The 19,086-nt window shown below is 39.2% G+C and overlaps 1 protein-coding gene across 10 annotated transcripts in view; it reads left to right on the top strand.

Annotated features, from left to right (window-relative positions):
- OXR1 (oxidation resistance 1) overlaps nucleotides 1-19,086 on the top strand; it is a 355,200-nt gene that overhangs the window by 211,467 nt on the left and 124,647 nt on the right. For 8 of the 10 annotated variants that reach the window (XM_071421385.1, XM_071421381.1, XM_071421378.1 and 5 more), the window contains one exon: nucleotides 9,831-10,027. In XM_071421385.1, coding sequence (XP_071277486.1) covers nucleotides 9,831-10,027 — 197 coding nt within the window. Of the gene's footprint in view, nucleotides 1-2,458; nucleotides 2,625-9,830; nucleotides 10,028-19,086 lie in introns of all 10 variants that reach the window. The other 2 variants (XM_071421386.1, XM_071421387.1) reach the window with 2 other exon arrangements.

Here is a 19,086-nt window from a genome sequence, read left to right as displayed (position 1 = left end):
GTGTATAGATCAAATATTCAAAAAAGCCAAGCAATATAAAGCTCATTTTATACTGGCTATATGTTTTCTGCACATTTCACTAAAATGCTAAAATGATACTTATTATTCAAAACACTAGAATTATACATAAGTTGGAAGGCAAAAATTCAATTCTGCTTTGGTAATGATGATGAAAGATTTCTCATTTTGCCTAGTCTTTAACTTGCCTTTGACAAGTTAGGTGTCTCCACAGAGATCTATGTGATGGAGTTATATCCTGCAGAACACTCTGAGAACCAGTTTATGATCCTAGCAAGGAGAAATTCTAGATGTTTTAGCCTCCTCATAGAGACTTTGCCCAAAGGGCACTTCAGGCTCAGTACAAGGGTAAATCTTGTTGATCGAGGAAGAAGATGTTCCATTTGGAAAGGAGCATGAGGAGAGTTTGGATGATTTCTTGTGAGATTTGTGCTTCTCTGCCCTGGACTGAGTCCCCTCCTCAGCCCTGTGATCTGTTGGCAGCTCACAGAGCATGGTGTTTACGCTCTGCAGCATGTCTTAATGCCCTCACCAAGGGCTCCCTGGCTTGCTGCACCTCTGGCCCCAGGGCTGGCATTCAGCTGCCAAGCAGCTCCCTGTGACAAGGCAGAGGCGTCAGGAGGCAGCACAGGATGTTCTGCTGCGGGAGGAAGGCCAGACCAAAAGGTCCCCGCTTGCCTGGAGGCACTGCAGCCTCAGGGCTGTTGTATCTGCCTGGGCTCAGATGTTGCTGGCTGGATCTCAATCACTGATGGTTTATTATCAATTCCCCTTTCACAGAATGCCTTTATACCTCGCTGAATTTTTAGTGGTGAGATCAGAATGTCTTATCCCATTTATATCTCATGGAATAGAGATAATAATGACGTATAAATTAGTTTTATATTTCAAATGAGGTCCTAAAGTTGTTTCAAGCTGTATGATTTACTGGGCAAGGCAGAAGAATGTGCAGATTTGCATTTCCATATCTTGTGACAACATATCCACAGCCTGTTATTTGAACCTGAGCTGTGGTTGCCTGCTGTGCTGATGATTATTTGTTGAGATGGTAGAACTAGAACACACAAATCTGTGGTACTGTAAGAGCATTGTAACTTTCAACCTGCTCTGCCATCTCTTTGAGAAGTTAAAAGGCCCTTTTGCTTCCAAATTTGACTACATAAATGTATGCATGTTATGACTGCATATAGCACAGCAATCTTGGGAACATTAAGTGCCCAGGGATATTGCAGCTGACTTGTAAACAACTCAGAAAACAGTCAAGCATAGGGCTGGAATCAGAAATGTAAATGCAATTGCCCGAATTAAAGTCCGTGGATAAAACAGCTTTGTTGATGTATAAATTACCTGCAGCTAACATAGAAAATAATTGATACTATGACAAAGTTAATTACATGGAAAAATATTATGAGTTTGTATGGCTTCACTGTAAGCAAGGTATTCTGTATGTCTAAGAGTATACCGTGGAGCTCCCAGACCACTGGATATCCTGGCCCTTGAAAACTCTCAATTCAGTGCATGGGAGGGAAGATGGTAATGTAGAATGTGATCCTCCACAGTACAGGATGTGTGACAATCTCACAGTAATTTTCAGGGGAATAGGATCTGGGTGCTGGTTGCATAGCCTATAATAAAGAAATTTCGGAAACTTCTAAACAGGTGAAGTAAAGACTTAGAGATACAACCTTAAAATAGTCTGGACAGTTTGAATCCATCTTTATAAATAAAACTGCAATAGATACAATCCTGCAGCATTAATGAGACAAACAAGAATGAAATAGAAATCATTATCACTTTTAAACCATTATGCAAAATTTTTCTGGGCTTAGTATGACAGAGCTGGAAATTTCAAGACCCATGAAAATTGTACTGAAGTAGATTTGCATAGTGCACTGGAAGAGCTTTTGTGAAAATGGAACTAGTGGGAGTTATTTAAATAACAGTATAGCAGCTATTAACAAAATAGTGAGATTCAAAGTAGTAATTTACTTTACACATTTCTTCTAAAACATGCCCAGAATCAAGATATCTGTCAGCAAATAGTACAGCCTTGCAACCCACCTTCTCAAAATTCTGAAAGATCAAGAAATTCTCATCCTTGACAAAACACCAACCTTAGTAGCAGAGCATATTATTTCCACCATGTAAAGCAGCTGTAAAATATTATACAGCCATGGAGAAACCATATGTTCTTGAGCTGTTAATCCTTGCACAGGCTTAGGCAGGAAAAGAAGAATGAATTGTATATGCTATGACTATTGGAGTTGAATTATGTATTTAGTGTGATTGCTGCCATTTTCCTCTCCATCATCATCATCACCACCTCCCTCCCTGCTCCTGCCATGCCTCATCCTCCTGGATGTACATCTCCAGGCCCATGTGTGGTGTGGAGAGCACTCTGACTCCTTTGCCCGTGGACTCACTAACGCTTCTCTCCCAGGCAGTGAGAATGCCTTGTCACACTTGAACCACAAGTGGATTCTGGATTCTCCCGCTTGGAGTTCATGGATCTAACCTGGCAGCCACCAATCTTTATGTCTTCTGTAAATGATCCTCCAAGGGTTTACCTGTAGCAGTGCTGTCATGCTCCCAGGAATAATCACAAGGTTTGTGTTTATTTTTGTAACTCTTTATTCTGTGATGTGTCCTTGAAACCCATGAGGCTCCAAATTTGTCTATAAATCTTGTTAAAAGGGTGTGGGTTGCCTGTTCCACACAGCAAAAAAAGCTATTTTTCAATTATTTAGATACTATTCATCTTCTCCCTGAAGCCTGGTCAAAACTTCTGGTTCGATATTGTCCTTTGTTATAGAGTGAGGGATGGTGGCGATTTTTCTGCATGTGCTGTGGCCACAACAATAGGTGGTTTTGGTTTGCTTTCTGGTACTCTGACAATTAACAATTGCTGTGTCTTTGCATGGTAATTTTTAGTAATGTGTATAAAGGAAAAAAAAGGGTGTTTTGTATGCTTCCTCTACTTGTTCAAATACATAATGCTGAAAGTATAAAGCAAAATACAATATTGAAATGCCTCTTTTTTCACATAGCTCTCATGCCTGCAATGCTTTCTTTGCTGAAGCTGGGCTCAGTGTTACATTGTTAATACATACCTGCCACTTTGAATTGCTTTGTGGGCTGAGTAGGTGTGAATTCATTCCTAATCCTTTCCCATCGCCACCCATGTGAAGATCACGTTGTGTTTGCTCTGCGCCGTCAAATGATCTCATATGCTGCTTGCATTTTCTGAAAACTCTGCTGCATGATCACACATTAAGGAACAGGCTGAAGGGCTGTTCTGCAGGTTTTTGTTTGTTTACTGTGAGACATTGATTTAGCGCCGTCCTAAATTCTAGTTTGCGTTCTGGCGTTTGGTTTCTTCTCCTCTGCAATTCATAATGGCCAATTCAGATTTGAATTGCAAGTTTGTTGCACTCGGTTGCCTGCAGTACTTGGTAGTGGATAATTAGTGATAATACAAAAGATGGAGCATGCACTGAGTGGCTCTTTCCCTGTGAAAAACCTCCACCTTCCAGCAATCCCTGGCTCAGGGAAATTGTTTGCTGAAGTACCTGCATGCTTCACAGCCTCTAATGGATGCTTTCTGCCTGACTCGTGGCTTTCTTTTCTGTACCAAGTGATACTCCTGGTCTGTACAATTATTTCTGTCATGCAATTATATATACACCATTCAAAGAAGTACTTTGCTATGTTTGCTCCAAACATGTTGCTTGCCTTCCTTTGGTTGTTCTGCAAGTTCCATCGATGTAAAACCATTTGCCTCCCCCTTTCTGAGTGCTGATGGGGTGATTCCCTGCTGGTAATTCCTTCCCACAGTCTGTTTCACCTTGCGCCATGAGGAACCAACTCATCATCATCACAGGTGTTTTCTTCTGTGCCAGTCTAATTCTGCTATCTTCCTTTTGGGAGGGGTTGGCCAGAGCCATAGCCAGGTCATACTCAAGAGCATTAAGCAAAAGATTTTCTAGCAGCCCTCCATGGCATTGCCCCATGCTGCAGGCAGGCAGAAGTGTGGTAAGTGGAGCCTGACTGCAGACCTCAAGCCTTTTGCTTGACCTCTCTGAATTGCCAAAGCAGGCAAAGAATGCCCCAGCCATGTACAAATGCAGATTTTTGTCCTGTCTCTGGGGTACAAGCAGTGTGTCCACAGGAGAATAAAATAACTTGGGGGCTCTCTGTGCAGACATCAGGGGGTTAGGCCTTCTCCTGTGTTTAAGTTGCCAAGCCTTTGTAGTGTTGGATTTAAAACAGAAGTTTGCCTGTTTTTTGGGGCTTTTTTTTCAAAATCAGATAAAACCTGGCAGTCGACATCAGTTTCAATCACATTTCTTGCTACAAAGAAATCAAATTCAAAACCAGCTCTTCTGAGCATTCAAAATTCCTAAATGCTTCTCTGAAGAGTGAACATCACTTTTCTAATGAAAGGTTTTGCTTCTCCTATTAACTGTGTAGTAAAATCTCTGCAATAGTCACAAGGGGCACAGAGAGGGGATTTTTGTACTCGGTAGATAAGAATGAGCTAGGTTTTCCTCCAAATCTTTGTTGCAGTAAGGGATTTTTTCTTAGAAATTCACAAAGACTTAATTGTTCAGATTCCCAGCTCCTCCTGAGATGTTTCTTTTGGCTGTTTGTTTCCACTGTAAATGGTTTCTTCTCTTTTTTTCCCCTTTTGTTTCAGTCTGGACTACTAGCCATGAAGGTTTTAGGTGCTTTCAGGAGCTCTTCAGAAAATAGTGCCCTTTTTTTTTTTTTTCATTCTGCTTTACAAAAAAATCAGTTTGACATTGTAATATTAAAAAAAATGCATGGATTTTGTTAAGAATGGAATAGGTTTGTGATAGTAAATGCCAGGAATGAAATCCTAATGCTCATAAATTCTACAGCAGAGTTTCTGGGTAATTCACTTGCCCCAGGACTTCCTATATGTATGGCCTACCAAGCACATGATGACTTTTTTTTTTTGAAGGGAACTGGTAAGAAACTGTTCAAAGTGACCCATTCCTGGGAAGTGCTGCTGGAGAATTCAAGGTGCCAGCTGGGCAGGAGGAGGTAAAAGCATCTGTCAGGTGGTTTCTAAGATGCAGTAGAAAACCTTGCAGTTGTATGCAGAGGAAGGACAGAGAAATAAAGTGCAAGTTCAACAGCTAGTCAGTGTACCTACCTACAGGGATGTCATATCACACAGCTTGGAGATGCACATTCCTCCTGGATTAGCTGAATGATTAACCCTCAGTGATTAGTAATCAAAAAGTTCTGAGAGGCTGATTTGGGATTTGTGCCTCTGTTCAGTAGATTAGAGGTACCAAGGCTGCATAGAAGGTTTTCAACAGCTGGAGTTAATGGGATGAGCAGCGTTATGTCCTAGGAAAATACAGTGAGATAGAGATGGAGAAATGGGAGTTTAATGGCTTATTAGCAATAGTGCAATTGAACTACAGAAACGGGTGCATCAAGGGTGTGTTTGAGCAGGGTTGTGTCAAACCAAGGTGTTGCTCAGCTGTGTTCCAAGCAAGCACAGACCTGGTCACCAGCAGCTGAGTAACCCCAGCTTTGGCCCTAGGATGTGTTGTCTTGATTACTTGTCAACAGCTGGTCCTTCAGAGTTATTCCATGTTAACTTCTCCTCTGAGTGAGCCACTTTTGCTAGAAACATGCCTGTCTCTTCTAACATCCCAAGGAGAGAACAACCAAAATTCACAGAAGCTGCCTGTAGCCAGGAGACAGCTCAGGGTAGTAACCAGTTCAGGGTTCCACATGTCCCAAAGGATGCAGATTTTCTTAGTTTTCTTGCATGGTTTTCTCTCCCCTGGAGTTCTTATGGTTTAAGCATAGTTGCAGAAAAGGAAAGTTTTGCCCCTTCTACTTCAGATCTCAGTCAAGTTAGGACTTTGTCCTTGCTGTTAGACAAGCATTTCCCAGCCCCACCAGTGCAGTGCTCTCTTTGCAGCCATCATTATCTGGCTGTCAGCTGGGAGGCTGCAGCAGCAGCATTTTGTATCACACCAGGCAATATGGAAAGACCTGTGTTGTCCATTGTTGAAAAGTTAGGTGAAGGCTGCTACAAAATACATAGAATAAAAGATAAAAAAGTTTTGCCACAGCATTTCTTATACCTTTTATTTATTTTTCTACAAGCAGGCAGCCTGAAACAAAGGAAGAATGAGGACTTTGATCCCAAGACATTTCATGTTCAGATTTCTTTCTGACAAGGAATAAATAATTTCAGCCCAACTGTGAGGCTGTAATATATATAAAAGAAAACAGCAGAAAACCCAAAACCAAGTGCAACACAAAGCTAGTAATAGAGCAGGGTGTTGGAGAAGGGTCAGGCTTATGTAGAATTCATTCTCTTGACTTCAAAATGCATGAAGAATTCAGACTTACTTTCAAGACATGTGGTCTACTGAAGATACAGTGTTTTTTCAAAGTGATTTTTCAAACTATATGCTAGCCATGGCTGTATCAATATCCAATTAAGGTGGGCTGAAGGAAGATGCATTAGAGTAAACTGCTTGTTTTTGTCAAGTCATTGCCATAAAATTGTGTCCTTGCTTGAACCTGTGTCCTGCTCAGCTGACCCTGTTATTGCAGTCTGGATTAATTCAGACCCTGTGTCTTTCCTGCCAGCAAAAGCACTGTCACCATGGTCTCTCATGAACAGTTTGACAATATTACATGCACTTGCTTGGCTGTCATGCTCCTGCTTTGTTAATTTTGGTACTTATTTCTTTGGAAGTCTTACTTTTAAATTATTCTCAATTGCAAGAATAGATAATTTTTTGACATTAATTTGCTACAGGCATTTCAACCAAGTCATTTTTTAATCATAAGTCACTTCAAAAAGGCCATGTGAAAATTTTACTGTGCAGATGACAGGTATTATCCCTTTATTCTTATGTGATGGTAGAAGAATAGACAGTGTATTTGTAATAACAATCTGGTGTTCCCCACAGTGCAGCAAGCTATTTTATTAGCTACCTCCAGACAGCTTTATTAATTGGACTGTCCTTCAGACAGCCTTGGTGATGAAGAATGTGTTCATAACACAGCTGAAAGTATAAATCATAACAGTATTTTTCAATTTTTAACGTTTATTTCCACTCACCTGCTGTCTTCCTTTGGGGCAGAACATAGACTTGCATAATGCAGGACATATGTACCCTTATTGATCTGGAGGCCTCAGGATTATGGAGAGGTGCTGAACACTTTGCAGCCTCTTTGCCCACAGCTATTTTGCAAAAACCAGAAGCAATACCCTGCAATCACAGTGAAATCTGTGGTCTGAGGTAGAGAATTACTTCTTAAAAACTAGTGATTTTCTTCTCAGAAGTCATCCTTTAAATCTTCAAAAGTTTCTAGTGGTAAGGAATTACAAAGACTTTTTATATCACCTGAGAGATGGTATACTCAACAATATAGCAGAATAACATTCTGATAGAACAGCACTTCACTGTTAATAATTCAGTGAAATATTCCAGCCTTCATTTTAGGTAAATATATTTGACCAGCTGTAGGCTTAAAGCTGGAAGTGTTAAAAACAAGGTCTCAGTTTCAGGAACATAATTTCAAGCAAAAGAGCTTTCTTTTCTTCTCACACAATGTTTACTCAGAGGATTCCCTGCCCATTCTTGATTTTATATGTATCAGTGCTCACAGTGCTGTTATATCCCAAGCTGTGTCTCCACTGACTCCATATGTGGGTCCACTGACCAAGGCCCTTCAAGTAAGGATAGTTTTGTCACAGTGATAGTTTTATCCCAGATCTCTAGGGCTCTTTGAACAGCAAGAGCAATGTAAGCAGCTGGTTTATGTGGAGCAGTAGCTGTTCATTTTTTCTCATGTCACTCTTAAAAGTCATTAAAATAAGCTACTGGTGTTGCTGTCTGAACACAGCGCAGAGTTAAACCAGAAACCATCAAGGCTGGATGCTGCCTACCTCAGAAGTTTCAATGAGTTCTGGAGTAATTAAGGACAAGCCAAGAAATATAAATCCAATGGTGCAGTGTCTAACTCAGAAAACCCATAAACCAGAATCTACTGGAGGCTGGAAAGATATCCATTGATGGACTTGTTGGAGATATTTGTCTAGATGATGCAGTACAGCCTTTCTTATATGTAGGAGTGATAAATGTCCCTGTCAACCCAAACTGTTTATGTGGAGCAATTGGAGCTGAGAACCACTACTTCAAATGCAAGACACCCTGAACTAGTCCAGAAAAAGGTTCTAGTGAAAATTGAATGACATAGAGAAGTTAATTTCTGACTGCCAATTTTCTAACTTCTAGTCCTTTCCCTGGACTAAGCAATACTCTATATGAGTATAGTTATTTTGCCCTCATAGTGTAATTCATAATATTCTACATACATGTTGATACATTAACATAACTTCTGGAGGCTGATCACAACCTGTGTATTTTCCAACCTATTTAGAGCAGTTGTTATTATTATGACAACATTTAATCAGTTAATATCTTAAACTAGCAGATTCCATACTCAGTGGAGTAGTCTATGCTGTTCAATTGCAGCCAGTAGCTGGAGAAAATTTTTGAAAAATAAGGAAGTGCAGAGTTAAGAGGGGGATGCTTAGCATTAAATTGCTAGCCTAATAAAATTATCCTCTAGCATTGCAGAACTTTATAATTTTACTTCACTCACTGCAAAATTTCAGCATTTTTATGATCCCTTCCTCTCAAATCAATATCTCACTGCAATGTCATAAACCTCTTTTATTTCCAGGATCAAATAATGTACTCAGCTATATATATTTGTAGAGATCTAATTTAAGAAAAGTATTGACTAAATCCAATGTGTATGCTGTGAACTCCATTGTAACAGGTCATTTGTCTCTATTCAATAACTTTAGCATCATAGTAACCTCTATTTTATGTTGCTAGAGATAGTGGAGATATCAGAACTATGGTGAATCAGTGACAGGGGTGTACTCACCCCATTCCAAAGTGGGGTTTGAGAGTTAGTTGAGTCTTTCCCTCAGAATTTTGATAAAATGTCTAGATCTGAAGAGGAGTTGAGAGTGAAAATGTCATTTGCCTCCACTTTCAAAAGGATTTTAACAATGTCTCAGAATATACTTGTGCACAAATTGTGATGTTATGTCTGGATGTGTGTGCAACTAGAAGGGTAAAAAAATAGTTTGATAATTGGGGCCAGAGAATAGTGGTTAATAATTCATACAATACCTGCCTGCCAGTAATGAGCTGAACACTAATTTCTTCTGCAGAAAAGATAATTTCTTTTTCTTTGTTGACTGCTATTGCAGTGCAAAAATGATACCTGAGGTTAGTGGGATTCTTGAGAAACAATGTGTTGAAAATATTGAAGAATGGAAAATGCAGTTGTGGAGCTACAACTGAATTCAGAAGATCTTACATAAATTCTTTTCTCTCAAGGCTTTCTGTGACTTTGTGCAAATTATTTAATTTCTTTGTACTTCCCTCATCTGTGGAAACTTAAGCCAAGCAACTTAATGACAGGGTAATGTTGGGCAGCCCGGCTTGGAAAAAGATTAGGGACTGATCCTTCAAGCAGCTCTGCAGGCTGATCTGAGGGCAGTTTACTATTTGGAGCTACATGGGAGATGGATGTGCTGTGACTGATTTAGCAGAACCTGAAAGGGGAAATTGATGCAAGGCCTAATTTATCACTGCTGTTCCCTGTTCGGCTGTGACATGCATGAATTATTGTACAACGAACAGTAGAATATCACTGTTATTCTACACATAATCTAGCTATAGAATCATGATTAGTAATACTTTACTGTTTTAAATTGCCTTTAGATTAAAGAAAAAGTCCCAGTCGGTGGATATTAGTGGGCCAGGATGCAACCCAGTGGCAGCAGAAGCTCAGACACCTCAGCCCAGCAGACCTTTACCTGCCCCTCAGACAGCAGCTCCCGAGGAGGAGCAGGAGAGCAGCACCCACAGCCAGAGGCGCAACCCGCGGAGGAGCGACCTGAAGAGATATTACACCATTGGTGAGTTTCCTTCCACAGGAAAAATCAAATATGCTTTGTATGAAAGCAGGGGCTGTCCCTTCATTTGTGGTTTATTTCTTTTGCTTAACAGCAGCTGGCCTCGAAGTTTACAAATGCTCACTGTGAGCATTTGTTATCATATCTTAATGCTGTGAGCATTAAGTTATCATATCTTAATGCTGATGTCAAATTGCTCTAAAGAATTGACCTGCTTTATTTACCTGAACTCTTTCTTGCTCCTTTTTTTTTCTCCATAAGAAGAAGTATTGAAGAAGGCGTAAAAGCAATTTTGAAAGGGATGCTTTAGGAAAAATGTAATTCTTACAGTGGATTGCATTGGAATTTCAGCAGAGGTTGTTTAGAAGGTTCCTGATTAGGAAGGATTTCCAGTTTGGAGAGGGAAGAGGCACACAGGTTATGAAGAATTTTTTATGGGACTTATTGGTATCTTTCCCTGAATATTTTGGTTTTCTGAACTTTCATCTGGAATGTCAGCATCTGCATGACTCTTTAAAGCCATCTTAGGCACCCCAGAACATGTTTTGCAGCCGGCTTCCCCACAGATAATTTTGAGATTGTGCTTGACTCCTTTTGGCAAGATTGGAAGGGACCACAGTGGGTCAACTGGTCTGATCTCCCTGCTAAAGCAGGCTCATCCCAGAGCACAAGGCACAAGATTGTGTCCACATGGCTCTTGAATATCTCCAGTGAGGGAGCTCCTCAACCTCTCTGGGCAACCTGTTCTAGTGCATGGTCACCTGCACAGTAAAGAAGTTCTTTCTCATATTCAGGTGGAACTTCCCATGCATCAACTTCTGCCCATTGCCTCTCATCCTGTTGCTTGGCAATAGTTTGTGAGCTGTTGAATTATTGCAGTATAATGTGATTGTTTGTTCTGCTCCAAGGGAACTATTTACATGTCTTTCACTTGACTAAAAGATCAAGAAAAATGTGTTTCCTTAGACATCTTTCACTGTGTTATGTCTAATCCCTTGAAACTGGCTGTCATTATAAGTTATGTTGCTTTTAAAGGAAACTGCATTAGCAATCTACCCATTTATGTTTATGCAATCTTTATATTGTGAACTCCAATCTATATGTGCTTCAAGTGATCACAGGCTCTGAGCCCTAGTTGTTCAGGATGTAACCTCTGTGCTGAAGTAACAGAATGTTGTTTGTACATTTGAATAGTTTGTTTGGATATTGTGCAGCACTTTTTCGACAGACTTGTTGACTGGAAAAGGCCTCTGAAGGTTGTATAGTCTGGTGTCCTGTTTAAAGCAGGACCTCAGCCAGCACCAGATAGAACAGACAAGGCTTTGTCTTGCTGAGTTTTGACAGTCTCCAGGGGTGGATACTCCACTGCCTCTCTGCCTGTCATGCTGGAACATGAACAGTGTGTCCAGCAGTTGTGGGCAACTTGCCCATAAACAGATGCTGACGTTAGTGAACAACAGTTGCAGACCCTAGGGAAGTATGAGGGGAACAGACCACAGAAAGTGGCCAAACTTGCATGTTTTTTCCAAATATCATCTTCTGCTATCCTTGTATTGGGAGAGTCCAGAGCCATCTGAACTGACCCAGGATGGGAGAGGTGTTGGTTTTCTGTTCTTATACACACAACCTTGTCTATGGGACTTGTCTAAATCACAAAGATTAAGTTGCTAGAGCCAGTATTACTACATAGTGCATTATGTCTGACTTTTGCTGACAGGCAAATTAAAGAGACAAGAGCTGCTCTGTATCTTCTCAAATGTTTGATGGCACACATTCCTGATGACTGTGAAAATGAATGGTTTAATCTTGGACAGCACAGTATTGACACCAGATGAACATGTTTACTGCACTGAGTTGCTCAAATATTGAGTCCCCATCAATATTGACCAAAGTCAGGCTTTGGTACCTGAAAGAATAATTATCTTCTTAGGGCATATGTTAATTTATGACCTATATCACCCTCTTGATTTAAAATAAATTTTATGTCACTTGTCTCAAAAATAACTTCTGATATTTAAAATATAATCAAATAATCTATTACTTTCTGAGGATGAATTTTCTGACACACCTGTAACAGACCCTTAGTCTAAAATAGAAAAACCCCTCAGATTCCTGTGATGTTTTGTGTAAGATTGATTGGCTGTTATATAGCATAAACAAGCACACTAGATCTGTGGCCAACTTAATACAATTACACAGATGTTTACCTTCTTTTGCCCTTGTTTTCATGTTGTTCTACTAAAAGCAACCTGTGTTCAAGATCAAGTAAATGGATTGAGAAAATATGTTAGAAAAGTAATGCTCTCAGCTGACTTTTTTCTTTTATTTTAAAATTAGTATTCTGTTACTTTAACCTCTGAACAAATTGGCAAATGACAGTGTTTATGAGCTTGAGCTAACAAGTGCCAAATGTATTTTGTGTTACTCTCTTGCTCTTTAAGAATTTATTTTAAGTAATTGTCATGATGTGTAAGGTATTTTATAGATGTGACAACTGAGTTCAAATACATAAAAAAAAGTATCACATATATGTTTAGACTTGTGCATATAGACGGTTTGTGCTTTAAAATGGAACTGTCAGCATCACATTGTCTATTAAACCAAAACTTATTTCGGGGCCTAACTGGATTTGTTAATATCTGTCCATTTTATTAAATAGCCATGCAACATATGATTATGTGTAAGAAATGTGTAACCAGTTTTAATTCATCAATTCATGGGAAGTATTAAAAAAAATCAAAGGTATTTTAAAAATATGTGGGTTTTTTTTATTTGGCTATGCAGAAAGCACTTCAGAGATCTTTCTGTAAATCAAACTCTGCTTTGCAGATCCAGAGATGTGAGCATTTACCTTGCACACATATGCCTTGCAGAAGAAATTGTAGCAGTTTGTGTATGCTTGCAGCTACCGTGAGTAGGCACAGGCAATTGTCTAAGAGGTTGGGTTTCTAAAGGCTCTCTAGCATCAGAATATTTTTAATTTTTTGTTTGTGCCACCTTATGTGCACACAGATTTACCCAGATCTTCCAAAACTGATTGAGTAATGAGGAAGGAATGTCTGGTAATTCCAAGAGATTTTTAAATTTCATCAGTACTGCACCTACTTTAGATAGCTATAAACAGGTTACTTATTTTGCATTTCATCTTTCCCACAGACTACACTTCAGGTGCTTTCCAAACTTAGTGAGGCTAGTTGCACTTTTTAAAAGTGGGGGGGAAAGTAGGTAAGAAAGAGAAGAACTGATAGGAGAAGCAATGGGGAACAAGTTGTATGCTTGCTTGAAATGAAATAAAAAATGGAGAGTCACTGAGGGGGATAAATAGCTCTTCCATATGGCAGGCTCAGCAGGCAGGAAGGCTCCAGCACCTCCAGTGCTGAACTGGTGTGAAGAAATTGAGTGGAAACCTCTAGATTAATAAGATGAGTGCAGGAAAAACAGTCTGTATGGTGGGTTGGATGAAGTTTTTTGGAGAACTCTAGAAACAGCACCCAAGACCCTTAAAAATAAAAACCTAAAATTAGACTTTTTAGATGCTTCAAGCACTTAAAAATCCAGGCCACTTATTTCTGAAGTGCTTTTTGTTCAGCAACTCCCTCAAAAGAGAAAAAGAAGGTGCCTGAGTCTTCAGCACTCTGAAAAAGGGGATGGAATATTAAATAAAAATGGAGATATGGGTAACCTGAATTCAAAGCAGTAAGGCTGTATCAGCTTAATGCCCTGTCCAGCTACAAGAGCCATTTGTAGGTGGCCACATCTCAGCTGTGTTATTTGTAGGACCCAGCTGAAGGGTTGTAGGACTATTCTTCACATCATGATGCCCCAGGATATACTTCTAGCAATTTATTAAGGTGAATGAAGTAGTTAATATTGCCCTATAGAGACATGCATTTGAGGTGTATACTCAGCTGGGCAAGCCTGGTGTATCGTGCTTAGATACCTCTAAAAGGACATAGCCAGTGGACTGCCTACCTAATAACCCTGGTTTTACAGATGTAAAAGGCCTTCTTGTGTAAAAGGCCTTCTTTATTCTTAAAATAAAACTGCAGCACTGCTATAGAGTAAATACATGATTTAAAAATAAGAAGGTTAGATAAAAATATTTTTCTGATCAGGCAAAAGAAATTATGAAAAAGGGCAGAAGTTCATACTAGAAAATGTTATAGTGCAGTATTGGTGGGGAGATGAGGAATGCAGGTTTTTTTGGTTTGGTTTTTTTTTTTTTTTTCATTGTATCTTCTAATAAAAGCCCTAATGCAAGTGTTGTTGTTCAGGCTCTTGCTAGCACAGCTCATTTCATTTAGAACAACCATCAACTGCCTCAGGAGACATCTTTTGTTGGCACAATCTCTGTCATTGGTGGAAGGTGTTGCTGCTACAACTACACACACTTAGCAGTTTAGACAGAATGCCTAAGTATGTATATATACATAACATGCAGCGTAGGGACACTTGGGAAATACTAATTGCCAAAGTTCCTTTCCCTACAGTGGTCCATTTTTAAAAAAAAGTTAATTTCATGTTCCGCTTGTAAAAAAAAAAAAAAAAGAGGAAAAAAAGAAAGAAGCTCTTTTCTCCTTCATTCTCTCTTGCAAATGAGGTCAGTAGAATTCTTAACAGAGAAAATATTTTCTGCTAGCTTAACCTTGCCATATTATTACTCTGAATTAACTAATATAAAATCAGTGTGGAAGAGAAATTAAGCTTTTGGGATAAGCAATTCTGAATAAATACATATAAATTGACTAAGTTTCCAAAACAATTGTCTAGTAGCTAATGCCAAAGTGATAACTGGGAAAAGACTGATGTTTATGTGAGTTCCTAATCTTGTTTGTAAGAGACAAAGTTTCAGTGCGTAGTTGCTTCAAATTTAGCTGGGATTAGTTTTTTTTAGGGATTAGTTTAGAATCACAGAATGGTTTGGGTTGAAAAGGACCTAAAGTTCATCTAGCTCCAATCCCTTTGCCATAGTCAGAGACACCTTAGCACTAGGCCAGGTTTATAAAAGCCCCATCCAGCCTGGCCTTGAATACTTCCAGGGGTGGGGTGCCCACACCTTCTCTGGGTAATCTGTGCCAATGCCTCACCACCCTCACAGTAAAGAATTCTCTGTAGTATCTAAACTAAGCCTCTTTTAGTTTAAAGCCTTGTCCTATCAATTCATACCCATGCCAGAAATCCCTCTCCATCCTTCTTGTATGCTCCCTTCTTGTAGGTTGGGAAGTTGCTGTAAGATTTCCCTGGAGCCTTTTCTTGTCCAGGCTGAACAACCCCAACTCTCCCAGCTTGTCTCCATAGCTGGGGTGCTCTAGCCCTGTGATCATTTTGGTGTCTCTCCTTTGGACTCGCTCCAGCAGGTCCCAGAGCTGGAAGCAATACTCAAGGAGGGGTCTCAGAGAGTGGAGTAGTGACAGAAACACCTTCCTTGACCTTCTGGCCACACTGCTTGTGATGAAGCCCAGGACACATTTGTTTTTTGGGGCTGCCAGTGCACATTGCTGGGACATGTTGAGCTCCTTGTCAACCAGCACCCCCAAGTCACTTCTAATAATTCAGCACTTCTAAATGTGTTGTTGTGAAAAGAAGATGGATATTCCAAAGAATTTAATGAATAGAAATATAAGTTATAACTGGTTACAGGAATTATTACTAATGCACAAAGCTGCATAAAACAGTATTTATAAAGTGAGAGTATATTAGAAATTATTTTATGGGGAAACCTAAAACATAATGTATCTATCAAGTGATTAATAAATCCATTCTTCCTGTTATGAAAGGAAGAACTAAATGAAAAGTGGTCAGCTACTATTTAGTAGATACAATTATAGCTAACCTTTGGGATATATGCTTTCCAGTGAGTCTGTTTAAGCCATGACTGTTTTGGAATGCAATGATTTGGAAACATAAATAAATATCATTTTGTTTAGATATGCAGTAGATTAATTTTCCTGCTGTTTGCATACATTCCAGTTTGCTTCCATAAAAATATTACTTTAAAATATGTCAGGAATATCTGTTTAAATATGAATTTATACACATTTGTTACTAAATTTATGTAGTGTCACAGAATCTGCCAATATAAAATTAATGTGTGGCATTAACATCAGTTCAAGTGGTGATTTCATATTTCAGAGATCTCTCCCTCTGCTGGAGCTATTGGAGCTTCTTTGGGAGAATTAGTCAGACATTACAGTGAATCTGCTAATGGACTCAAAACTGGAAAAGGACAACATTGAGATCCACCTGAAAATACAAGCTTATTTACAATCAAGCTGAGAGTTTTATGGGGTTTACCTCATGGGACTACCCGCTATCGAGTCACTGTTTAAAAACAGAGTTGGGGGGTTGCCTCTTACATTCTCCTCTAAAATAAGCATAAAATTTGTTTGAAAGACAGACATTGTGACTTCTGGTACTCTTATTTTCAGTGTGCAAACCTTTTCCTGCTCTGCAAGATGTTATTTGGGATACTCTAGAAAGATATTATTCTTTTTAGAAGACATTATCTGATATTTAGTGTATTTACTGTAGAGAGGTTTTCCTGCAAAGAATACTTCACTTTCTTTCCAAATAACACTCTTGTCATTTGGCCATTGAATATATTTGCTTCTACTCTCCTGCATAATTGAATGTGGTTCTTTTTTGTAGTGGCTCCCAAATTGCTTTGGTTATTTGTTGCTGATACTAGCAAAGCACATAACATACACAGGTGTATTAGCTGTTAGATAAATGGTGGAGTTTGATGCAGTAGGTGCTGTAAATTTCAGCTTCATCCTCTCACTTTTAGAGAAGGAGAGGTGAGAGATGGAGCTTTCAACTCTGCCTCAGAGGATCCAGATGCTGCTTGGACATGTTTGCAGAGTTTGACTCTGTCCCATTCACTCCTTTTATAATTTCTTTATTGAACACTCAGGACTTTTTGAAAAGCATCATTCTGACTGCCTTCTTTCAAATATGTTTTCAGAAACTTTTAGAGGAGGAGGAGGAGGCTATTTTCCTAGCACCTCATTACCTGTTTGTGAGTGATAAGGAAAGGGAAATAATTTGTGGAATGTGTGGATAATATGGAAAGTGTCTCTCATAGCAACAGTAACTATGCAAAATCCTTACTCATTCAACCTTTCTGAAGATTTTTATTAGTGATTCAGATCACACAGCTACTCTGGATGAGCAAGCAAGCGTTTATTCTTGTCTTTGTTTTTCTCTTTTTTAGTATTTCAAACTTGGAGCCATTACAGGCCAGTTTTTAATGTTGTATCCTTCTTTTGTCCTTTACAGATACTCTGCATATCCTTTGAATATAAATTAGTTCTGAGCTACAGAGACAGCATCCACCAGAAAAGTGATGCTCATTAATGTCCTTTCATCTCAGTATTTCCCTTTTCTTAGCATCTGGTTTTGGTTTTAATCATATAGAATGCTATCATATCATCTGCTGAGTCATTTTGGGCAAGAAATATTTCAGGATTTTCTAATTTTCTTGCTTTTCCTCAGGATAAAGATGAAATCTTTTATAGTTCTGCAGACAAGCTACCCAGCTTGCAAGATCAGCTAATCATGTGTACTCTTGGGATACTAAAACTGAATCCCTGGGGGAAGAAAAAAAAAAAACTGATCTGACCTATAAGCTCTCAGCTCTAAGAGGTTGCATCATCCTCAGTCTCTCTCTCTCTCATTGGAGCTTTCTGTAGAAGAGAAAAATGACAGAGAAAAAAGGACCTGATTTCTAACATAGTGTTCCTTGAGCACCAGTCTTTTGAGTACTGGGAAATAGCAAAGTCTTCCTCCTAGCAGTGCAAGAACAAAGAAGGAAAATACTGATTCAGTGCTGAAATAGCTGGGTGATTTAGTGATAGCAGAGGCAGATAAGAATGAGGCTTTTGAATCTGGAGACATAGTTCTGGGATAACAAGTATTACTGGTAGTGAAAAAGGGCTAAGTCAGTGATTCTGAGAAAAATCTTGATCCACAGGAGGTGATGGGACCCATTGGAATACATAGTAAGGATGCTGAAGGAACTGCTGAGGTCACTGTGAGGTTCTCATTGTTGAAAGGTTATGGAGATCATGGGAGGCCCATGATGTCTTGGAAAAGAAAAATGCTAGACCCCTTTTCAAAAAGGGCCAGAAGGATTTTCCAGGGCTGTTCCATAGGCTGTTCAGCTTCACTTCTAATGGTCATCATCTTCCAGAGCAGCCCTGTGTCCATGTTGGGGCACTGTGGCCTAGGTGTTTGGACTACTTCATGGCTGGAAAAAGCTCTAAAGACAGCAGTCACCAAGGTCATCAGGGGCCTTGTGAGGAACAGCTAAGGGAGCTGGAGAAGGGACACGTTGAGGGCACCTTAGAGCAGCCTGTTGCTGTCTGCAAGGAGGCTGCCAATGACATATCTGTAGTCTGCTCTTTGCAGTGGTGCAAGGCAGGACAATGGCACACAGCCAGCCTAGAGATTGAAATATAAGAGATTTAGGCTTAATGTAAGGAAAAATTTTTTTCCCCAGTGCAAGAGAATGTACAAAGAGGTTGTGCTGCTTTTAAGACCCAACAACTCCATCTTCTATAAGTACAGGGAATGTTAGCACACCAAAGCGCCTGTTGTGATTATTCATATTTCATTCATTCTGAAATCAAGTGCAATTTTTTCAGACAGCTTGATAATAGCTAAAAATTATGCTAAAATTGATTATAAAAATTTGTTATATTTTATAGTTAAAATAAAGTTTAAGGTAGCTGAATTTTTCTGCTTCTCCACTCTCAGAAAAAAAAAAGAATGTTTAAAAGGTCTTAAAATATCATGGGAGATCTCTTGGTCCAAGGGGAGTGTGATATTTCTGTTTTAATGATTGTTTCAGTTCTCTGTACATATATCATGAAAGCTATAATTTTGGGGCATTAATTGAAACTCAGTGGTGTCAAATGTCCTCATATTTTTTTTATTTTTTCCCTTAAACTTTCTTTAAATCCATAAAAAGCCCTTCTGAGATGAGGGGTGAGGGGGTAGACAAAGATATTATGGAAAGGATCAAACCACAAGTACTGCTGGTAACCTGTTTGCAAAGTGAC

This window comes from Agelaius tricolor, unplaced genomic scaffold (genome assembly GCF_023055355.1).
Source record: "Agelaius tricolor isolate 1412-34295 unplaced genomic scaffold, bAgeTri1.0.p SCAF_2, whole genome shotgun sequence".
In the NCBI taxonomy this organism is placed as follows: Eukaryota; Metazoa; Chordata; class Aves; order Passeriformes; family Icteridae; genus Agelaius; species Agelaius tricolor.
The sequence above is the reverse complement of the archived record's forward strand: the minus strand, read 5'-3'. Positions and strand labels throughout refer to the sequence as shown.